The sequence below is a fragment of the Ambystoma mexicanum genome, chromosome 1q (genome assembly GCF_040938575.1).
Source record: "Ambystoma mexicanum isolate Mex_15411 chromosome 1q, UKY_AmexF1_1, whole genome shotgun sequence".
NCBI lineage: Eukaryota > Metazoa > Chordata > Amphibia > Caudata > Ambystomatidae > Ambystoma > Ambystoma mexicanum.
The window spans coordinates 1,033,751,383-1,033,776,506 of NC_090922.1; the positions used below are offsets into that span (position 1 = coordinate 1,033,751,383).

General features: G+C 45.7%; 1 protein-coding gene across 1 annotated transcript in view; it reads right to left on the reverse strand.

Moving 5' to 3' along the window:
- The window catches only part of LOC138540775 (vitellogenin-A2-like), a 111,637-nt gene that overhangs the window by 41,948 nt on the left and 44,565 nt on the right, over positions 1-25,124 (reverse strand). Inside the window, exons 20-25 of the mRNA XM_069641709.1 lie at positions 23,042-23,189; positions 21,000-21,225; positions 20,694-20,866; positions 19,893-20,345; positions 17,067-17,117; positions 12,459-12,584 (exon numbers count right to left, since the gene is read on the reverse strand). Coding sequence (XP_069497810.1) covers positions 12,459-12,584; positions 17,067-17,117; positions 19,893-20,345; positions 20,694-20,866; positions 21,000-21,225; positions 23,042-23,189 — 1,177 coding nt within the window. The remainder of the gene's footprint in view (positions 1-12,458; positions 12,585-17,066; positions 17,118-19,892; positions 20,346-20,693; positions 20,867-20,999; positions 21,226-23,041; positions 23,190-25,124) is intronic.

The window sequence follows — 25,124 nt, forward strand, 5'->3', positions numbered from 1 at the left end:
TAATTGTTATTTGTTTGTTTTTATCTTGTGATCTTGAATTGTAAAATTTTATCTGAAGGTGTTTATAATGTCTGTTTGCTTCAACTATGTATCAAATGTACGATATGTTTTTACTTGATTTTGAAATGTAATTTCCTTTTTTTGTCTTGATGTTCTATTTTGTAAAGGTTTATATAAACCATAAACAAATAAATAAATAAATAAATAAGTGCTGGGGTTCCACAGGGAGCTAGCCTATCCCCACTACTTTTTAATCTCTATATGAAATGTCTGTGTGAGCTACTAGAAACCGTTGGCGTATATATTTCACCAGTAACGCCGACGATACACAGCTGGTGCTGGAGCTAGAGGGAAACTATCAATCAGACACAGCCAAACTCTCTGCAATATATGGCATAATTGAAAAGTGGATGGAGGGCAACTGGATGTGCCTAAATAGCAAAAAGACTGAGCTGATGATATTTGGCTCTTGCCAAGAAAGAGCCAAGTTAGGAGCAGAATATGAGTCCTTTTTCATTAAAGACTCGCGCATTAAGGTAGCCGCTCATGTTAAAACCTATATGATGATGATAGAGGCATCCTTGGGTGATGAAGGTCAGGTGAATTACTTACATAAAAACAACTCTTATTACCTTCACCTCTTGAGAGCCATCCGTCCCCTCCTAAGTGAGAAGAACTCTGCCACTATTGTTAGGGCCATTATCGTGTCCCATGTGGACTATGGTAACTCACTGATGCAGGGGGCCACTAAGAAAGGCATTGATGTCAGATAATGGAGAACAATGCAGTACGCATCATTAAAGTGATCAACAGAAGAGATCACGTATCTGAGGGAAGGAGGGCACTACATTGGCCCAGGATTGAGGATAGGATTCTCTTCAAAACCATGACGCTAGTACACAGGTGCACCGGCCTATCTTAAGAATACGTTCATAAGATACATACCCAATCGGTCACTGCGGTCTGAAGCTCCTGGCAGGCTACAGGTGCCCTCAGTGCTGGGTGAGTGACGGGTGCTGGGAGAGCCTTTCCAGTGCGGGCTGCACAGCAGTGGAACAACCTGCCACAGGCTCGCCGCCTAGAACTACAGAACTCTTAGGAAGCACCTCAAGACACACCTTTTCAAGTAAACGCTATATAGAATGAAGAGGCCCTGAATATTTCTTGTCAAAGTACGTCCCTGTCTTCTCGTTTAAGGTCACTGCGTCCTGATGCCCACAGGCTTTCAGCGCATTATAGACACCCACGCTCTTAATTCGCGGACACGATCCGGACCATTGGACAGCGGAAAGGTGCAATGTTTTGCAATCTACGGAGTGTTAATGGGAAAGTACACGCTTACAAACACCCCACAATGTGCCATTGCACATGTATGTATTTGGTTGAATGATGTAGGCCTCTTTTCCGGTTGCAAGGTCTCCACAGCAGCCCTACAAAAGGCCACACCCCAGAGCTGCTCTGCATTCTGTTTGTAGCTTTTCAGAACAGAGTAGCGGGCCACATAGCTTTGAGCTGTAATTGATTTCAGACCAATTCTGCTATGCTACATTACCTTTGCAAGTAATGACAACCATGCCAGGCCGGCTCACTACGCACAGTAATGTAGAAAAGTATTAACGCCCCTTTCTGTGAACCACACCCTCAGTACCAATTATCCCCACTGTCCCATTCCCATGGGCAGCATGCTGAAAACGGTAGTATGTGGCACATGCGCTTTCCCAAGTATCGCGAGGGCCGCGTCCCAGTAAAGCAGGAACAGTCCTTCTACCCTTTTCACTATCTTCTTTCCAGCACGCCCTCATTGGGTACTGTTAAACAGTCACACATACATCCACCAATCACATTAAAGAGCTCTCCATGTAACACTATCAGTTCTCTACAACATTCCTCTGCGTAGACACCACACCCAGAAATGTTATTGCGCAATCCCTTAGCCTCCACAGTCCCATTTCAATGCTCTCCCTCCTCAAAAGCTTCGGGTGTGGCTTTTGTGCTGGGTGCGGGCGTGGGGGAATAAATTACAACAAGGGTAGGTGATTTCGTCTTAAGTGGTTGTGCTGAAAAGAGGCTTTATTTTATGCTTCTAGAGAAAGACCTTTATTTTCGGTTTTTATAGGTTTTTCTGTTTTCTTCTCCTCCTCACATTCTTACAGTAAACTTTTCAACATCTCCTCTGGATGGGCAAACAAAAGAACATCACCAATGCTGGACAAAGAAAGGGCATTTACATGGAAAAACTCTGCATTTCGAGAATTAATTATGTCATTGTTGCAGAAGAACATCCCACGAGCAGACAAAAAATCACATATGCTTCTGTTGATGAGACCCCTTCCAGTCTCTGGCTGGGAACAACATACATTAGGATAGTCCCATACTCTTCTTAATGGTATGGCTGAGAAAACCACCTGGGCAGTGGGAAAAAGCCTCTTCACTGCATTCATCAATGTCTTTAGTTGATGGAACAAACGTGAACAAGCTATGTAACCCAAATGCATGCCGCCATAATGCATGATGACAACATGAACAGTAGTAAAACTGGCCACTTCTCTGCAAAGTGCGAGGATAACGCTGAAACTGCGGACATCGAGAGCGCACCACAATGCTTCCACTCCTTCCAAACCAAAATCACCATCAAAATCTCTTTCCTGGGCATACCTGTGCAGATCTACCACAAAGGCATCACTCAAAATCAACACAGTGCGTCCCTCCATGTCAGCCCACCTCACTGTACACAGTAATGAAAAACAGTATTACCGCCCCTTCCTGTGAACCACACCCTCATTACCTGATTGGATAATCCCCACAGTCCCATTCTCATGGGCCAGCATGCTGAGAAGTGCAGACTGTGGCACGTTCACTTCCCCAAGTACCGCGATGACGGCGCTCCAGTAAAGCAGGCGCAGTCCTTTTTCCCTTTCCACTATTTCTTGTCCAGCACTCCCTCAGTGGGTACTGTGAAATATTCACACATGCATGCACCAATCACATCCAACACCTCTGCACCCACCACTATCATTTCTATACAGCACTCCATATGTACCGTTTAACATTCAGAGTGCAGATCTCAGATGATTCGGAAGCACCTCCAGTAGAAAGTTCTGTGACACTATCCAAGACTTCTGCAACCAGATTCATCCACATCCCCAGGAGTGGGGGAATACATTTAAACCAGGGTAGGGGATTTTGTTTGTAGTGTTGGCTCTGAAAAGAGCCTTTAAAAAAAAAATAATATTTTTTACGTGCTTGCACAGAACCGTGCTTGTTTTTGCTCTTTATCTCAGTTTCTGTTTTCTTATGCTCCTTACATTTTTACAGGATTCACTTCAACACTTTTTGCACAGTGTAATACAACACAGCATTGCTAATGGCGGTCAAAGACATGCCATTTGCATGGAACCAGTGCAAATTTCGATCATCAATGATGTCCTAGTCGGTGCAGAACATCCCAGCAGTGCACATAAAGTGACACATGTTTCTGTTTATAAGACACCTTCTGACCTCTGGCTGGGGACAAATGACAACGGCATGGTCCCATGCTCCTCTTGGTGGTATGCTTGAGAAAACCACCTTGGCAGTGGGAAAAATCTGCATCACTGCTTTCATCAACTTCTTTAGGTGATGGGGCAAATGCCCACATGACATTTACCACAAATGTTGAGCTCCATAATGCACCACGACAAAATCAACTGTACCATCTGAGGCCACACATCTGCAAAGGTCAACTATAAAGCCGAAACTGCACTCATAGAGAGTGCACCAGAAAGCCTCCACTCCTTCCAACTTAAAATTAACAGCAATGCGTCTTTGCACGGCATACCTGTGCAGATCTTGCACAAAGGTATCGCCCACGATCAGCACTCTGTTTCTCTCCATCTCTGCCAACCTCACCACACAGAGCATTGGGAAAAAATAGTACCGGCCCTTCCTGTGAAGCACACCCTCGACACCTCATTGGATAATCCCCATTTCCATGCCCACCATGCTTAGAAGGGCAGAATGTGGCACGTGCACTTTCCCAACTACATCAAGGGCCGCACCCCAGTAAAGCAGGGACAGTCCTTCTTCCCTTTCCACTATTCTTTTTGCAGCATTCCCTCATTAGGTACTATCAAATAGTCACACAGGCATGCAGCAATCACATTCAAGACCACTGCATCAAACACTCTCATTTCTGTACAGCACTCCATATGTACCATTACACACTCAGCGTACACGTCTTGTTTGATTTGAAAGCACCTCCCGTTAAAAGTTCTCCAAAAGTATTCACGCTTTCAGCATACATATTCACCCAGAAGGGCACCCATCACTACTAAGTGGAGGCAGCAATATTTATTTTCCTCCCAGCACTCCAGTATGTGCAAAGAACCAATACTTCAAAGTGCAGTACAGTAGTCCGTAATCTGCACAATGCACACTACTCAAGCACATAAAATATCCAGTTCAACCCTATCCACTTCTCTACACATAGTATTTCAACACAGCACTCAGTGGACACACTGCAGGAGTGTTCATGCCATAAAGTCCAGCCATGGACTAAAACTGTAGGATGTGCTAACAATCACCACAGCCATGGAACCAACAATGTATGCAATGCTCATAAACCACACACAGAACACAACAATGTCAAACCTACTTTCAAGCAGCCCACATAGTTGTTGGTGCAAGGGCTCCAGCCATGCATCCAAGATACTAGGGCCTCACCGCACACAGCACTCTGTAGTACACCCTATGTTTAAATGCTCATGTCATGTGCAATGCTCTCCCCAACTGCAATTGAGTTTGCCAACTTTCATCCTGGCCACATGTTTGTATGCATGGCTGCATGAAGTTGCGTTGGTTGTGGTGAACGGTATGTGGGTGGCTGTGTATATTGTCCATATTTTAAATGTGTGATGCTGATGACTTCCTTTCATGGTGTTATATCTTAAAGCACTTCCTACAGCAAGGGTTTTATAAGGGGCAAACCATAGCAAACGCAAATGCTCACATGTGGCTCCCTAATGTGCAACACGTGCAATGGCCTACACCATATGGTAATGTACGCATATCACCTCACTTTGGGTGTTCTACCAAGTCTAAAATGTCTTCCACAACCATTCTTTAAAGGTCACCACTGTCGGAGAGATGCAGAATTAAACCTGCATGGCTGCATTATGTTGTGGTGCCTATCGTCAAGGCCTAGACTCTTTGGTGCATGGCCTATGGCCTATGGCCTTTAGCCATACACCCAAGAGTGTAGGCCTTACCCACACTCAGCACAACATATTAGAGCCATGAATGTGAACATCTGGCCACGTACCACAATCCACAAACGTAACATCGGAAAGGTGTTATAAAGGGCAAACCATAGCAAACGCAAATGGTCACATGTGGCTCCCTAATGTGCAACACGTGCAATAACCTACACCACATGGTAATGTATGCCTGTCAGCTCAATTCGGCTGTTCTACCACATCTAAAATGTCCTCCACATTCATTCTTTAAAGGTCACCACCCTCTGAGAGATGCAGAGTTAAAACTGCATGGCTGCATTATGTTGTGGTGGCTGTGGTGAAGGCCTGGGATCTTGGGTGCATGGCCTACGGCCTATGGCCTTTCGCCTTGCAGCCAACAGTGTAGGACTTGCCCACACCCAGCACAACATAACAGAGCCATGCAGGTGAACATGTGGCCAGGTACCACAATCCACAAATGTAACATAGGCAGTGACACTTCTACCCAACCCCTGCACCATAATACAGCGATGCATGCACACATGTAACAGTTAGCAGAATCCACAAACATACCACTGTGTCCGCCACCCTTACCCACTTCTATTCACATAGCATTGTAATACTGCCAACCCACCCACAAAATCTTCACAACAGTGGCCCTGTTCCCAGCACTCTATTAAGTGCACCAAAACAATACTTCATGGTGCAGTACACTAGTCAGCACTCTGCGCAATGGACAGTACCCAAGACTATAAATTATGGAGTTTAACCCTATCCACTATGCACACAGTACTTCAACACTGCACCCAGTGGGTACACTTCAGGTCTGTTCACTCCATCAGGTCCGGCCATGGACTACACACTGTAGGATGTTCTAACAATCCCCACACCCATGGAACCAACAGTGTATGCAACGTTGACAAACCACACACACAAGGCAACAATGTGAAACCTACTTGCAACCAGGGCACATATATGTCGGTGCAAGGGCACCACCCATGCATCGAAGGGGCTTTGGCCTTACTGCACGCAACACACCATAGTAGACTGTATGTTGAAATTTTCATGTCATGTGCAGTGCACTCCCCTTCTGCCATTGATCTGCAATCAGTCATCACGGAAAGAGGTCACCGCACCAGCTATTGTGCCGTAACTCAGGCTGCATGCATTCACCACACAAGGTTCTCGCCTGTACCTCACGAATTTGCGCAATACGCACAAATACTGCAGGCACACCACCGTCTTCTTCCACCTAATGTGATATATCAGATGAACCACTTGTCACTCCCCCACACTTTCCATCTCTTATTTCCACCACCACATGGCATAAAGTATGTTTTCCAGGCCCTTCTGGTGCCGCACTGTCCTCCGATACACCATGGCGGCATTTCCCCGAAATGTTGACGCACAGCACGCTTCCCTCCAGCCAACCACCGGCCGCGTCCAGTGCTGGCCAACATCATGGCGTACTGCAAGCCAATGAGACTTTTGTCCGCAGAGCGAACAGTGAAATGGGTCAGCGGAGCCAGATATCACTAATTTTTGGAGACGTACATTTCCGTTCTTTGCAACAGAAGTACTGTTAGGATTTCCACAAACACACAAAAGCACGCTTTCGGAACCAAAGCCCCCGCTCCTGCCGCAAATTTGGTTAAAATCCATCCAGCAGTTTGGGCTGTAGGCGTGCGCAAAGTTTTTGCCCATTCAGTCTGAGAAAAAAAAACCATCTGGGACCCCCCTATAACTTTGCCCCCCTCCGCGAAACCTCACCCAACTTTTGGGTTTTATCCAAATTCGTCCACGGGGAGCAAAGTTATAAGCCGCCCAAAAAGTGGTCTTCGATGGGTTTAGCAACTTAACCATAACTACAAGACTGTGGCACGTGTAATATATATATATATTTTGAAAACACTGTTTTGTCTGTGGTATATGTCCCATTTTTTACACCCTCATAAAAGGGCTCACCACTAGTTCTCCTCTTTATGATAGATTTATAAATCGAATTTACCTCTTTGCACATCCTGATTGTCTTGGTGCAGTTTACAATCGAATTTAGCTGTGTGCACATCCAGATCGTCTTGCGGGTGTTTAAAATAATTTTTTAGCTGCACTAACATCCTGCTTTTCATGAGAATGTGTTGATAGGTTTACCCCCTCTGTTCTCTGTCTAGTCTGCTATCTGTTTCCTTCCCTCGTCATCTCACATTGTCTCTTCCCCATCCTGTCTGTGGCTCCCTGTGCACTTGCTCTTATCTCCTTTCTCGTACCTCAATTGCTCTGCCTGGTTAAGTGTACCACACCCTGCCCATCACTATGGCACTTTCTATCTTCCCCATCTACTCTACCTGTTTCTCCATCTCCTATCCTTCACCTCTCACTAAGTCTTACGGGAAGAATCTCAAGAAGGACATACTTGCATCCATCCCTAGCCTTCCCATCCTTGACACCTATGTCAGTGCTTCTGCCACAGAGACTCTCACCGACATCCTCTTTGTCGTTTCTTCTCCTGACTTATGGACTCCCCATATGGCCGCTTTTCTTTCTCCTTACTCTTGCTCACACATGAATGGTGGCACCCGCTGGGACGCCTTTCTTGCCTCCTCTTCCACCTCCAGTGCCATCAGGAAAGCCTATTGAAATGGTACCATCCTGGTACAAGTTCCTCGGCTTATCAACTTTCCTCTTTCCTCTTCACGGGCTCCCTTGCCACATGCCACTACGGCCGCCCAGGCTCCCTTGCCAACTATGCCCACCCTGGCATCCTCACCTCCTACCAACCTCACAACTGCCCCATTGTCGCTCTCAACTGTACAGGCTCCCTTGCCTACTCACACTACACTGACAACCTCGTCAGCCCCCTCTACCCTGTTGCCATGTCCACCCACAGCCACTGCATCTGGAGCACCCTTGCCTCCGCCTTCCTCTATCTCTCAAGCACACTTGCCGCTTGCGGGGGGGCATATGTCTCCTGCATCCCCCCCACGTAAGTCCTTCAAAAATGGCAACCTGCTCCATGTCACCGCACTGAACTCTCGCTCTACTGTCAAGCACTCCTCTAACATCTGCCACCTCCTGAAATTCATGAACCTTGATGGTCTTGCTCTTAATGAGACATGGTTTAAGGACAGCTCTGTCAAAGGTTTTGACACACTCCTCCCTGAAGGTTACAAGATCCTCTCTGTGTCCAGGCCGAACAGGCCAGGAGGTGGAGTAGCCTTGATCTTTCCTGATTGGATCCCTGTTTCCATTATTCCCACTCAGTTCTATGTGTTGAATGCCTGGTCTGCAGATTCTCTCACCTGTCGCCTCTCTTACTCTGGCCACCTTTTATCGGCTGCAGGCCAGTCCACCCTCTTCCTCTCAGGATGGGCTGACCTGGCCTCTTCTTTCCTCTCCTCCTCTTGCCAACTCCTGCTTCTGGGGGATATTAACATCGATCTTGACTCTCCTGACTCTTCAGGACCTTTCTGAAACCTATGTGACTTCCTTTCTCTTTCCATACTACCATCTGGTCCAACGCACACTGCTGGCCACACGTTGGATGCTCTCATCACCACAGACATCCCACTCTCTATTCATCTCACTACTTCACTCTCATGGACTGATCATTCTCTTCTCTCTTCTCACTTGAAGATCTCTTCTCCTTTGGCAATAGCACACCCTACACCACCTCCTGCCTTCAAAGTCATCCGACCCATGAAAAGAGTGTCAGCGGCTACCTTTGCCTCCACATACTCTCCTCCTTCTACTCCTGCAGCTGACTCCCACCCTGACACAGCCCTCTCCAACTTTCAATGTTCCATATCTAACGCTCCTGACATCCTTGCCCCTGTCATGAGGGTCTGACTGAAGCCTGCCAAAAAGTGCTACTCTTGGTACGACCCTGATGTGGCTGCCCTTAAATGCAAGTGCAGAGCAGCGGAATGGAAATGGGGATCTTCAGGTGCACCCTCTGACAAACTGGCCTGCCGCTGTCTTCAAAGGCAATATAGACTTTGTTTCCGCTCCAAGAAAAGAGTCTATATTCAAGCCTGCATCTCTGCAGCATCTAACAACACGGCCAAACTCTTCAAAGTCTGCAAGGAACTGGTCAACCCTACCGCAGCTGCATCCTCTACCACACCTACCCAGGCCTTCCTCTTTGGGTACCCTCCCAGTCCCAGACTGATAAGGGGAGGAACCTGGGGGTAATAATCTCAGCCACTCTCTCCATGGAGTCCCAGGAGTTTACATTTACACATTTTTAGGAAGGTTCTCCCATTAATTCCTGTCCATCTCCATCCTCCTGTTGTGGCCACCCTTGTACCTAGTCATCACGACTATTGTAATTCCTTCTATTTATCAAAACCAAAGGGACGTATTCAGCGGCTCCAACGGTAACAGAATATAGCTGCCCGGGTCCCCACTGGCTCTCCATATGGTGCTCACATATCTCCTGGCTGAAAGTTGCCTAGCACATTGTTTTTAAAACCTTGTGTTTGGTTCATCATGCCATGTAGGCCCAAGAATACCTGTGTACCAAGTTTACGCGCTACCTCCCTACACGATCATTACGTTCAGCAACAGCTGGCTTACTTGCAGTCCCTGTGTTTCAGCGCTTGCACTGTGGTGGTTGGGCTTTCTCTGTGGCTGCACCCTGACAATGGAATGGCATGCCGCTGCATCTGAAAAATCTGGAAAACCACCTCACATTTAGAAAGGCTTTGAAAACGTATCTGTTTTAGGGCTACTGCTGCTGTGTATACTGGCCTCTCTCCCTCACAGTGCCATGATGCCTCTGGCGAATGTGCGCTTAACAAATACACCTAACATAACATAACCTACCAAGGCCATTTGCTCGGCCCTGGCCACACACTTCACCATCAAAACACAAGACATACAGTCCTCTCTCTCTTCTGCTCCCCCTGCTTGCATCAACATATCTTGGGCCCCCCTCCGCTGCACCCACCCCTCCCCCTCTTCTCTCCTCCCTTTCCCCTGTCACACTTGATGAGGTCTCTAGACTAGTCTGGTCTATGAAACCCTCTTCCAAACAGGTGGACCTCTGCCCCTCCAAAACCATCAAGGACAATACTGACACTCTCGCTTCAGCCTTGGCAACCTCTCTTTTGCCACTAAAATTTCCCCTCTCCTCTCAAGCACTCCTTTGTGCACCCTCTGCTCAAAAAACCCTCCGCTGACCCATCCATTCCTACAAACTATCACCCGATCTCTGTCACCCTTTCCTAGGGAAACTTCTGGAGAAGCTGGCTATCACTCAATTTACCCCCCCATACTGAATCTGTTGGTTGTCAGACTTTAGAGCATCCAGAGGCATGGAAACTGTTCTTCTGAAAACCTGTGAAGACTGCTCTCAAATCTTGACTCCAGCTCTCCCTCTGTCCTCATTCTCCTCGACCACTCCTCTGCTTTTGATATGGTAAACTACAACGTCCTGATCACCGGTCTATGTGATACCCTGGGCATCACTTATTAGGCCCTAGCGTAGCTCACCTCCTTTCTCTCTGACCGGCGCTCCCAGGTGGAACTCGGGCCCTTTCTGTTCTCTACTTGTGGTGTACCCCAGGGAGATAACCTTTCCCCCTGGTTCTTCAATATCTACATGGCTCCGTTGGCCCACTGGATCTCTAGCTTTACCTCAAACTTTCTCTATCTCCCTGTGCACTTGCTCCTATCTCCTCTCTTGTACCTCAATTGCTCTGCCCGGTTAAGTGTACCACACCCTGCCGATCACTATGGCACTTTCTGTCTTCCCCATCTACTCCATCTGTTTCTCCATCTCCCTCATGGGGACCCCTGCTCCCTCATTCCCACGTTCTCACTGGCCTGCCTCCCTTGTGCCCTGTCCCCTCACCCAGCAATGAGGCAAAAATCCTGGTGTCCTCTTTGACTCCATTCTCTCCTTCTCTTCTCCCATCTCAGACATCTCCAAAAAGTCCAACTACCAACTGCACATCCTCAGAGGTATTCTTCTTTTCTCACTTTCCTCCAGAGGCCCATCACCTCAAGAGCCCTGGTTCCCTCTAGGCTGGACAATTGCAACAGCCTCTTTCTCAATCTTCCTACTCTCCATCCTCTACAACTCATCCAGAACAAAAACGCAAGACGTATCCTTGGCCTCAAGCACTAGGACCACATCTCTCTGGTGCTGGAATCCCTCCAGTGGCTCCCAGTGGCTGCAAGGATCAAGTTCAAGACCCTCTGCATAATCCACAAGGCTTTCTGGGGCCGGGGCCCCCACTATCTACAACACTCTCTTCCTAAATACTCTCCCTCTAGAGTCCTCTGCTCGTCCTCCTCCGACTCTCGGCTGGTGAGCCGATTTCACAAACAGAGATTTGGGAGTAGATCTTCATCCTCTGCAGGTGCTTCCCTCTGGAACAGTCATCCTGCCGCTCTCCGTCTTGAGCTGGAGCACCTTCATTTCCGAAAACTCCTCAAGCCCTTCCTTTTGTCTTCCTCCTTCTCTCTCCCTCTCCCCTGATAACCTCCTTTCTTTTCTATCCACCCTGTTTCTCCTCCCTTACTCTGTTCAGTTTTGCTTACTGGTTGCCTGGTTCATCTCCAGAGCCTACAGGTCCCAGGCTGTCCGCCAGTCTTTGCACTTGCCTCCAGGCTGCTGCACTTTATTCAACATTACTGCACTTTCAGTTTACGCTCTTTGAGCGGGGCAACCTCTCTGCACTTAACCTAGGGGCCTGCTGGATCGGACTCTTTGTTTGCCCCTGCACCCTCCTCCCCCATCTCTGCACCACCATCTGTACGTATGCATGACCTGAATATACTAGGACCAGTTAGTTGATCTGCCCTGTTCCCCCTGCGCCCCACCGTTTTCCGTCCCCCCCTCCTGTGCTTGGTCTCAACTGTACCACTTCATGCACTTGCACTAGGAGAAATGTTGTCAGGTCTAGTATGCTAGTTTTTCTGTTTAGATCATTCGGAATCTTTAAGGTCTAAGAATGATAACTGTATTCCCTTGTTCCCTTCCCACCTTGAAGCTCTTTGAAGCACTTCACCTGTGTATAAGCGCTATATAAATAAACAATAAATAAAATAATAAATATGATATCGTTCAAGCACTCTTCAATGGAATGTCTCTGCTGTCTGTAAATGTGTTATGGTAAAAGTCATTTCTGATTGGAATTGACATCCCTGTTCTTCAAATAGATAAATGCAATAATACAAACCAAAATACAGACATGCTAAAAAGGTCCCTTCTTCACTATTATTGGACAAAGCACTCACCCTCTGGCGGGATCTCCTGGCATCAGTGTCTTTCCTCCTGCTGCTGCTGCTGGAGCTGCTGCTGCTGGAAGAGCTGGAGCTGGTCTCAGAGGAAGACCCTTGTCCTGTGGCTCTCCTGTTCGGATTCTGTAATATTTCAAGGATTTCTTGTGAAAATGGCCAAGGGCAGATGACATAAAGGCAAACAATGATACCGAATGTGTATAGATAACCTTCAATATGTAAGCATGCCACTGGTGTTAAGAGATGGCAGGACCTACAACATACACAAACGTTGTCTTTACTTAGTAAAGTAAGGTTTTGGGGAAAAAAAATGTTTCACATTATGGGCATCTGGCAGAGCCTAATTGGTGTTACACAGTCCTGCTAGCTGTGCTCAAGTTATAGCCAACTAGAAACATGGGCAATAGCTGGGTCCAAAAACAAAAGAATTGGTGCATAAATAAACCAGAGTAAACAAGCCACCTCACTAATGATGCCCAACAAACTAGCCACACTCGTCTGGGGTGGCTGCTGGTAGTCTTGTTCGGAGCAGAATTGGTTATTTCCATGCTTGACTGTCCTTGTGGGTTGCACATGACGGCTATGCAAATGGATATTTCGCCTATGATAAGCCACAGAGATCTATACCATGCTTGCAGACGCTCCTGATGTGCCACAGAGACCTTTACCATGAGGGCAGACATTCATGGTATGGCACAGGAGTTATACCACGACTGCAGACGCTCATGGTATGCCACAGAGAGCAATACCATGATTACAGACTGTCCTGATATGCCACAGGGAGTTACACCATGATTGCAGACGAAACTGATATGCAACATAGAGCTATACCTTGATGTCAGACCCTCGTGATATGCCACAGAGAATATACCATGATTGCAGACGCTCCAGATACGCCACAGAGAGCAGTACCATGATTGCAGACCCTCTTCATATGCCACAGAAAGTTACACCATGATTGCAGACCCTCATGATATGCTACAGAGTTACACCATGATTGCAGACGCTCATGGTACGTCATTGAAAGCTATACCATTATGCAGACCCTCCCGATAGGACACAGAGTTATACAATGATTGCAGACCATCTTGATAAGCCACAGAGAGTTACACCATGATTGCAGATCCTCATGATACACCTCAGAGACTATACCATGATTGCAGATGCTCCAAACACCACATATAGCTATACCACGATTGTAGATGCTCCTAATATGCCACAGAGCTAAACGCTGATTGCAGGACCTGTTGATACGCCACAGAGAGTTACACCATGATTGCAGATCCTCATGATACACCACAGAGAATAAATATACCATGATTGCAGACGCTCCAGATACGCCACAGAGAGCAGTACCATGATTGCAGACCCTCTTCATATGCCACAGAAAGTTACACCATGATTGCAGACCCTCATGATATGCTACAGAGTTACACCATGATTGCAGACGCTCATGGTACGTCATTGAAAGCTATACCATTATGCAGACCCTCCCGATAGGACACAGAGTTATACAATGATTGCAGACCATCTTGATAAGCCACAGAGAGTTACACCATGATTGCAGATCCTCATGATACACCTCAGAGACTATACCATGATTGCAGATGCTCCAAACACCACATATAGCTATACCACGATTGTAGATGCTCCTAATATGCCACAGAGCTAAACGCTGATTGCAGGACCTGTTGATACGCCACAGAGAGTTACACCATGATTGCAGATCCTCATGATACACCACAGAGAATAAATATACCATGATTGCAGACGCTCCAGATACGCCACAGAGAGCAGTACCATGATTGCAGACCCTCTTCATATGCCACAGAAAGTTACACCATGATTGCAGACCCTCATGATATGCTACAGAGTTACACCATGATTGCAGACGCTCATGGTACGTCATTGAAAGCTATACCATTATGCAGACCCTCCCGATAGGACACAGAGTTATACAATGATTGCAGACCATCTTGATAAGCCACAGAGAGTTACACCATGATTGCAGATCCTCATGATACACCTCAGAGACTATACCATGATTGCAGATGCTCCAAACACCACATATAGCTATACCACGATTGTAGATGCTCCTAATATGCCACAGAGCTAAACGCTGATTGCAGGACCTGTTGATACGCCACAGAGAGTTACACCATGATTGCAGATCCTCATGATACACCACAGAGAATAAATATACCATGATTGCAGACGCTCCAGATACGCCACAGAGAGCAGTACCATGATTGCAGACCCTCTTCATATGCCACAGAAAGTTACACCATGATTGCAGACCCTCATGATATGCTACAGAGTTACACCATGATTGCAGACGCTCATGGTACGTCATTGAAAGCTATACCATTATGCAGACCCTCCCGATAGGACACAGAGTTATACCATGATTGCAGACCATCTTGATAAGCCACAGAGAGCTACACCATGATTGCAGATCCTCGTGATACACCTCAGAGACTATACCATGATTGCAGATGCTCCAAACACCACATATAGCTATACCACGATTGTAGATGCTCCTGATATGCCACAGAGCTAAACGCTGATTGCAGGACCTGTTGATACGCCACAGAGAGTTACACCATGATTGCAGACTCTCATGATACACCACAGAGATATACCATGATTGCAGACGCTCCTAATATGCCACAGAGATATACCATGATTGCAGATCCTCTTGATACGCTAAAGAGAGTTACACCATGATTGCAGACCATCTAGATAGGCCACAGAGAGCTACACCATGATTGCAGATCCTCGTGATACACCTCAGAGACTATACCATGATTGCAGATGCTCCAAACACCACATATAGCTATACCACGATTGTAGATGCTCCTGATATGCCACAGAGCTAAACGCTGATTGCAGGACCTGTTGATACGCCACAGAGAGTTACACCATGATTGCAGACCCTCACGATACACCACAGAGAATATACCATGATTGCAGATGCTCCTGATATGCCACAGAGATCTGTGCCATGATTGCAGACGCTCCTAATATGCCACAGAGATATACCATGATTGCAGATCCTCTTGATACGCTAGAGTTACACCATGATTGCAGACCCTCAAGATATGCCACACAGTTACACCAAGATTGCAGACCCTCATGGTACGCCATAGAGAGCTATACCATTATGCAGACCCTCCTGATATGCCACTGAATGCTACACTGCGATTGCAGACCCCCCTGATACGCCACAGAATGCTACTCTGCGATTGCAGACCCTCCTGATACGCCACAGAATGCTACTCTGTGATTGCAGACCCCCATGGTACGCCATAGAGAGCTATACCATTATGCAGACCCTCCTGATATGCCACAGAATGCTACACTGCGATTGCAGACCCTCCTGATATGCCACAGAATGCTACTCTGCGATTGCTGACCCTCCTGATACGCCACAGAATGCTACACTGCGATTGCAGACCCTCCTGATACGCCGCAGAATGCTACTCTGCGATTGCAGACCCTCCTGATACGCCACAGAATGCTACACTGCGATTGCAGACCCTCCTGATATGCCACAGAATGCTACTCTGCGATTGCAGACCCTCCTTATACGCCACAGAATGCTACTCTGCGATTGCAGACCCTCCTGATACGCCACAGAATGCTACACTGCGATTGCAGACCCCCATGATACGCCGCAGAATGCTACTCTGCGATTGCAGACCCTCCTGATACGCCACAGAATGCTACTCTGCGATTGCAGACCCTCCTGATACGCCACAGAATGCTACTCTGCGATTGCAGACCCTCCTGATACGCCACAGAATGCTACTCTGCGATTGCAGACCCTCCTGATACGCCACAGAATGCTACTCTGTGATTGCAGACCCCCATGATACGCCACAGAATGCTACTCTGTGATTGCAGGCCCTCCTGTGTGAGCACACTGCCATTGAAATTGATATTCAGACTTGTTTCTCAGCCCTGTCAAACCTTTGCCAAATGTTTTCATTCGTATTTAAAAATGTATTCCTTAATTTTAAAATTATATTCAGACAGGATAAAATCTAAAAGGCATTTTGTATTTAATGAATAAGCCAACAATATGGTCGTGATAATCTCACGATGTCTGCCCATGGACACCTCCTTGACAGAACATGCATTCCTTCCTCTCTGTAAATAAATAAGTATATGCAGATGAGAGATTGCAAAATCTACATCCAGTGGTCATCTCCCCCGCTCTTCTGCTGTCCAGTCTGTCAGAGGGCACCTACTGTTCTAATTCTGAGCGCGTGCAGTACCTAATAGCATCTGTCTTACTGGGATCATGCAAGATCCTGCCATGGGAGAGGGAGTGCTGCGTGGCCCTTCCGAAACCTTTAATAATGAAACTGGCGACACACCCAGGAGGTATTTTCCCATGCCATGGGTGGGGCCTTAGAGAGTCAATATGACTCCCTGGATGAGTGCTCTTTGGGGAATGTATTTGCCCTGGTTCATTTACCGTAACAGGAACATGGCCTCAGGTTACACATGTGAGGACTGAATTATTTTCTTAGCAATCCCAAAGTGCTTAGCCAAGATTACACCTGATATTCACTGAAAATCAATAAAAATATTACATACCAATTGTCTGTTTGTTGGGTTGAAGCGCAGCTCATAAAGTTCAGGGTTTGCCTAAATAAGGAAAATGAAAACTACATTTATTTTGTGTAGACCATTCTGGAATCTGGTTTATTAGTCGTTAAGATAAAAGGTATACTATACTAAGCATTAAAATGTCTAACCTGCAGCCAGAAGGGGATTGAGGGGTATAGATCTGGAGACCTGTTCATATGGGTAATGATATTTAGGCAGAAGGACTGAGTTCCCTTACACTGATTGTAATTAAAACTCATTTGAAAAAGGTTCTGCATTAATTGAGGTAAACCGTGAGTCAATGAGAAATCTAATACTATAGAGAATGAAGCCTTCTCACTGGCCCCAAAATGCACCAGACGTCACTGTGATATCAAACAGTGCCTCGATAAGCACTAAATGACATAACCATTGTGTCAGGACATTTCTGTAGAAACTTAAGTTCTAATTAATCCCCAGAGTTGTTTGCAATGTATAATCTACTCTCCCTTGTGTTTTTATAATTATGCGATGACTGCAAAAGAAGCCACATATCCAGATGCAATCCAAAAATAAGTTGCAAAAAGAAGTTACTGACTGGTCGAGACCTGTGCTTGCTGCTGCATTAGGATCTGCTTCAGAGGAATGGCATCCGTCCGATTCTTTAAGGGTAGCCTTTTTTTCCCAAGCCGCGCACACGTGACGTCACATTACCATAAACGACTCATTATTCTCTGTGATGTGTGTGGTAGAGCACATTAACAGCATTTGTGGTATTGCCCCATTTGCTAACAATGCACACAAGCCAGGAGAATTCCTGAAAAGGAATGGCCCATGCTCAAAAGCTGGGAGTGACTGGAGTATGGGAAGCCCACCTCGGAACGCACCCCTCATTTAAGTATAGATGCCCTATGCAACTTGCTCCCTCTGACACATCTGCCCTGGCAGGACCTCTGGTCTGCCTTCTGGAATGAGCACAGCAGTCAGCAGCCTTGCACTGCCAGGGATATGAACAGTTATGCAGAGCATGAGTGTTTCCATATATGGAGGGGGACAATGTAAAACTTGCATTTCAGGTGGCAGGCCCCTGTGAGACGCAGACCCTGAACATACACGGGTGGAAAGCTGACCCCAGCTCTCCACTTATGTGGGTAACAGAAGACAACACATATCTAGTGGTGGTTGCATCCAATGCTTGGATGTGTGAGGGACATAGGCCCTCATTACAACCTTGGCGGAGGACCATGGTGCTATTAGCAACATGGTCCATGCCGCTAAGGTTGCAATTCCGCCATGGTGGATGGCGGAATTACCGCCCCATTCCAAGGTGAGTGGGGCGGTAATTTCCCATTCACCAATGGCCCCTTCCCCATTCCCATTTTTGCCCCATAGGGCATAATGGTAATGGGGAAAGGCGATAATTACGGCACCGTAAATTACGGTGCCGTAATTATCGCCAAGGTCCCTTTGCGCCATGGCTTTTAACGCCTGCAAAAAGCAGGCGTTAAACAGCCATCCCGCAAAGGGAACCTTGTAATCAGGCGTTAAGGGTCGTCGCCGTTTACGGCGCCGTAAACCCCTTAACGCCTGAGTCGGAATGAGGCCCATAGTCTCATTGCCCAGCCCAGCTTTTGCCTTGGGAGCAGGTTGTATATGATGGAACCTGCATGATTTACGTTTGGTCAAAGGGTGCAATGCGTTGTCTGCTTGTCAGAGCCTATGGCCACAACTGTATGTGGAACATTGTCTACATTTAGAGAAATAGTAATGGTAATACACCAGCATCCTGTGGCTTAGGCAAGCTTTGGGGCAAGTGTTTAGACCAATTACCTTTGTGTTGTCTCCACATCAACATTGATCAAGTTAGATCTTTTTTATCAGTGCAGGGTGATGTAAAGCTAAAATGTTGTCCTTTAATGTACATTGAGCTGATTAGGATTCTGTCAATCAGGAGATTCTAGAATCCTTCTGAAGGCCAGCCAGGGTGGCAAAGGAAAGCACATGCTTTCGGGGTTGAGCAGCAAATTGGGAGGAGTTCATAAACCTGCTGTGCTCAAGATCCAATTTCAAAGAGTTCTGCTTAGTTTTCTTCCTTTCTTCTCAATCCCTCCATATCGTCCCTCAACACGTTCATTCCACCCCTTAAAGACATTGGGCCTCATTCCGAGTTGGGCGCAAAGGGATTACTGGCACCGGTAAGGACACCGGTGCCAGTAAACCCTTTGCGCCCTATTCCGAGGTCCCTTAGCGGGTCCCTCGTTTAACGCCTGGTCTGACCAGACGTTATGGACGGGACCCGTTAAGGACCTTCAGAGCTAATAACGGTACCGCAAGTTGCGGTACCGTTATTAGCTACTTCCCCATTCCCATTGAGCCCTATGGGGGCTCAAATGGGAATGGGGAATGGATTTTTCAATGGGGATTTACCGGTCTCACAAAGGTCGGACTACACCGGTAAGTCCCCATTGAACCAAGTCGGAGTTGGTACCGGTATGGGAGGTAGTCATGACGCTATTTGCGCTATTTGCGCCATGACTACCGACATACTCGAAATGAGAGCCATTGTTACTGGAACCCACCCAAGAGTAGCGTTTTAAAGTGATCAAAAATATCTAAATAGTAATATGATCAATTTATGCAGGTTCCTTCAAAATCTCTCAATATATTGATATGGAAACTGTCAGACCTTTGTGATGATGATTTCAATATGCCTTGTTAAACGTAACTGCAGGAGTGGGTGGAGCCTGCAGCGAACTGTTATGGGGATTTAGGATGAACATTCTCATCCTTAGCACTTACAGAACTCATTCAGAACATGAGACAAAAACACATTACCCTTTTCCTGATAGACTCGTTGCTGCTGCTGCTACTGCTGCTGGGACTGCTAATGCTCCATTGCTTCTTACGGTCCTGCTGGTGCTGCTGTTGCTTTCCATGGCGAGCAGTTTGTTGGTCTCTGTTGCTGCCTTTCCTTCTACTACTACTGCTGCTGCCTCTCTTATGTCTCTGTGAGTTTCTATTGCTACTGCTACTGCTGCTACTGCTGCTGCTACTGCTACTGCTACTGCTGCTGCTACTGCAGCCGCGTCCTCGGTGTTGCTGGCTGCTGCTAGAAGATGAGGATGAGGATGAAGAAGAGGAAGAGCTGGATGAACTAGACGAGGGTCGATGCTTCCGATCCTTTGCAGCCTCAGCCACATTTGGTGTACTGTGCCGGGAGTCCGCGGGTTTCCTTTGCTTTGTCTTATGTCCTTTCTTTTGTTCTTTGACCAGACTTCTATTTCTGACCTAAAAACAGAATTTTAATATAAATGGAAAGCCTCTTACCTTTTTTTCTTAACTCTGTCCCTACCGCTTATTACAAAAAGTGTACAGGGTGCTGCAATACTTGGAATAATTCACATCAAGTGGTGTTAAAAACCAAAATTATATGTAGTATACCACACAGATTGGTAAATATGACCAAATGTGCAGTAGCAATGCTCGTAAAACAAATGTGTCAATAGAATAGCGCTTCAATGTCCCCCAAGCAATAAAGTGACATTAACTGAATTAAGAAGGAAAACATCAGACATTAATTAATGCAAATAGAAACACAATTGCTGTACTTTAGAGATATGCATCTGATTATTTTACCGTATATTCCTCATCTATTCCAAGAATCTTCTTCAGTTTCATTTGAACCACTGAGTCTTCAAGTTCCTCTTCTTGATTCTCCTCCACGGTAACCATGGTGATTATTTTTGATGCTGCTTTTGGTCCAGCCTGGACCTCCAGCATTAGCTTTTCAATTGCTGCATCTGCATGAGCTGCAAACAACATAATGCCACATGTCATATCATGCAATATTTACTTGCTGTTTAGTTATCATTTGAGGTCAACATTCTATTAGGAAAAAGACACAATAAAGAAATGCTGCTCTATTGCTATCAATATTTGTACCTGGTTTTATGATGATCTTAGCCTCGTTCTCCCCAATCAATTTGTAGAGAGGTGCATTTTTGAGGAAGGCAGCTGTTTGTGATTTGTACTGGAGGCAGATTTGCATTCCAAAATCTTTGGCTTTGGCACAGTTTTGATATGAGTGTGAACTTCCTGCAGTAGAGTGGCGACCCCTTTGTTCCTCAGAGTAGGCGTACTTCTTGGACATAAGTTCGGATGATACCTCCTGATTCAAATAAACACAATATTGTTTTATCGATTATATTGCCATGTGTAAAATCTATCTATCTATCTATCTATCTATCTATCTATCTATCTATCTATCTATCTTTCTTTCTATCTATCTATCTGTATTTCCATCCACCTACTTATGTCCCTGTCTGTCTGCTTTGAGCTGGAGTTTGATGTGTGTTTGTGTGTGTGCATATTCATGCACGCATGTGTGGGCATGCATGCACGTACATTCAACAATATATGACAACTAGATTAGGGTAATCACATTTGAGCTTAGCCTGTTACATATTATTAGAATTTAACCCAATGCACAGGTTTTAATATGACTGAGCACAACATGAAGACATTTGTAACTTCTCTGTCTGGTGTATTTGACAATTGCTCAAGAGTGACTGACAGTGTTCACAAAAACTCTCTTCCTCTGGAGTCTCTATCATCAGTGTTTCACTTCAAGTTATTTCAACCAACTGTATTAGTCTTTCTGTGTCATGTTTCTTTTTTTTATTGATTGCGCTGGTCAAATTCATTATCTCCTGTTTTCATCAACCAGCTCTATTAGTCTTTCTGTGTAATGTTTACATTTTTTCATTTATTGCGCTGTTCAAATTCATTATCTCCTGTTTTCTTCGTTACACCTGTTTGATTTCATTTCGTTTTTTTATTCAGTTTTATTGTAAAGATATGAAACCTGTTCCCAGTGTAACCCACAAGCATTCCCTCAATCCTACTAGAATGTGGATAATACAGTAGACCGTTTATTTGTATTACTCTCCTCAGATACACAATTCGTGTCTTTGAATCTGGTTATCTGCATTTGAACATCTGAGTTGCTTGTGCTACATTCTTCTGGTAACCCTAATCTTAACTGCAGTTTTAAAGTAAAGGAAAGAAAATGCACAATACCTCATGGTTACATTTATTTCATGTGTTACATACTGAATTAAGATGACTTCTGTAAAATATACTGTCTCATTTAGGCATTAAGGATAGGACTACGGCAATTCTAAGCCCATCTTCAAAACCAGAGACTAAAACCGAAACAACAATAAGACAAATGACTCAACAAAAAGGACCTTGACACAGGGGTCCACCTGCGAGACCCAGGGAGACGGAGGCAACGACTCCAGCCAACCCTCACCATCCCCCATCACCCGTACAGCCACAACTAGGTACCACGAGCTGTGGAACGGACAAGACACAACTAATCACCACACAAACGGAAGTATGGACACTAGCAGCTGCGCTAGTCATGTGGGGGGGTGAGGAGCATGCAAAGTTATTAAGGGAGCGGGCGGAGGGGACAGCTAAATCCTCAAACGGCCTCGAATGGAGAAAAAAAAAAAAAACGAGCACGTACCTCCTGAGGCACAGGGTGTACAAGCATCCCGTCGTGTAAGATTACACGAGCCCAACCGGCTCAATCCAGGATAGAGATGCCAACTAACCAATACCACTAACAACTTCCTTCTCTGCATACACCTCTCAAACTCCAAACCAAACACAACCACAAACCTCCAGCACAGCAAACCGCACGAACTTCACTACACTGCAACAACAAAACAAAAACACACATAGACTCGCACATCAGCACACGACGACTACCGGCCGCATACACCCCAGGCCCAGCCGACGGAACCACCGGGCTGAGGCTGCCAACAGCACATCACTGCAATCTTGCACTTTTCCAGCCTCCACCCACTAACCCACCCCTCCCTCCCCCTTTCAGAGCCGCCAGAGCGCCAGGGGACCACTCCGGTGGTGATAGTGCGCGGTACAAATGACCTTTAACATTAACATTAACATCTTACCATCATGCTGGCAGCTTCCGCTGAGGACTTTCCAGTTGTCTCAAAATGTTTCTTGAGGATGTTTGGCACTGCCCCTTGGGTCAAAACGGGCGTCTTTTTAGCTGTATCCAAGTCTTCTACATTCCGTGTAACAGCAAACACCTGCGACCTGGGAATACCAAATAGGAATACTGATATTCTGTCTGGTTTCATACATTCTCCTCATTTCATGTACCAGCTATACAGTTTCATTAGGGTCTATGTATAATGTTTGCACAGTGTCTGCAAGGATTGTCCCACAATTCTCTCATTATTGTCATCAGCAAGGATTGTTATATAAGTGTGAACATGATTATCCTCAATGTCTTGAATATGTGTATGACTGAAGGATTGACAAGTTCTAGTGTCAGCATTCTTCTTTAAGACGTTACACTAAGAAGGGGGATTGAACGTTAAGTTAAATCCTTACTGATTTACATGTATTCAGCTTCAAGTAACCTTCAATTGAGTCCTATGTGCAGCTGTTAGTTTGGGATGCATACATATACATTATGCATGTTTGTACAGCATGCTGCACACTAGTGTGTTATAGCAGGCTGCTTGAACACACATTCAAATATCAAATTATTCATTTGATTTTATGTAGTATGTGTTCCACATTGTTTTCCACAGTGCGTTTAGCACCAGATCTACCAGCATTACAAATTACATGAATTGATTACTGAATCATAGGCCCTCTTTATGTGTATTGTTTATTTTTCCAGGAATTACTGCATACAGTATACCCGTAATCCCCTCATTATGAGAAATGTGCCAATGGGGACGTAACAAATTCAGATTTTCATAAAAAGTACATGTGACATTTATGAATACTTGCATGCATCTTTAAATACTTTGTTTTAAATATTTGTTCCCTCATTTTGCAGATGGGAATTGATTGTGTACAGTAGCAGGTCATGACAATACTGTGAATTTCTTTTTAATTCACCGAAGGGTCACTATTGAACCTTGGTCTGCATTATATGGCAGAGGTGGAGAGAAGGTGTGGAACTCTTACGGCCAGTTTTTCGATTTTTATTTATTCATGAATTTGAAGGGATGCCATAATGCACCCTTCATTTCAGGAAAGAAAAGTTGTGAAATCTCTGGCTCTCTTCCATTCTTATTAGGTGGAGATAAAAATTGCAGGATTCCCCATATAGTATTTGACCTCATAATCTGGCGATATTCTTAGGAATAGTGCATGCATCATGCACCACCTGGCCAATAATCAGACAGGTGTTAAAAAGGCAGTTTTTTTCAAATACAACCAATATTTACCATTAATTCTAACCTTTGACTAGGGGTGATAGCAGTACACCATGAATTCACAGCTTCTTTACTTTTAAACAGTCTAGTAGGAATGTTTTACCAAGCAAGCTCTGTCTATGGGCCTCATTAGGACCCTGGCGGAGAGGGTGTTACGCCAGCGTAGTGCATGGCGTACCTCTCCGCCATACTACGAGTTCCCGTAGCGCCATGGCGGCCTTTTCCGCCTGGTTTTACCAGGCGGAGAAAACCATGGCGCTACGGGACCTCGTTGTTAATTACGCCACCGTATTTTACGGTGGCGTAATTAACTCCTTCCCCACTCCCATTATACCCTATGGGGCAAAAATGGGAATGGGGAAGGGCAGAATGGGGATTGGGGATTTACCGCTCCGCCGAGGTCGGAATGGGGCGGTAAATCCGCCAACCCCCATGGCGCTATCGGCGGCTTTCCGCCATGCTTCGCGGTGCATTTAGCACCGCGAAGTCCGCCTGGGTCCTAATGAGGCCCTATGTGTCTTATTTGGTGTGTGTAGCGCTGCAACCCAGAGGTTTCCAAGTGCAAGTGGCATACACTTCAGGCATATTATAAAGCAGAGGTTCAAGTTAAACCATATATTATTCAGCTCTTTTCCTCGATTGAAAAGGAGTGTTACGACTCTCTGACTTATAATGGGACAGAATATAAAGAATGATTCACCCTTGTAGATAACCTTTAGAGATTTACCTCATTTCATTTCAAACATAGGGCAGGCCAATAATGACGCATTAATTTCAGCAGGTGGCAATGTGTTAT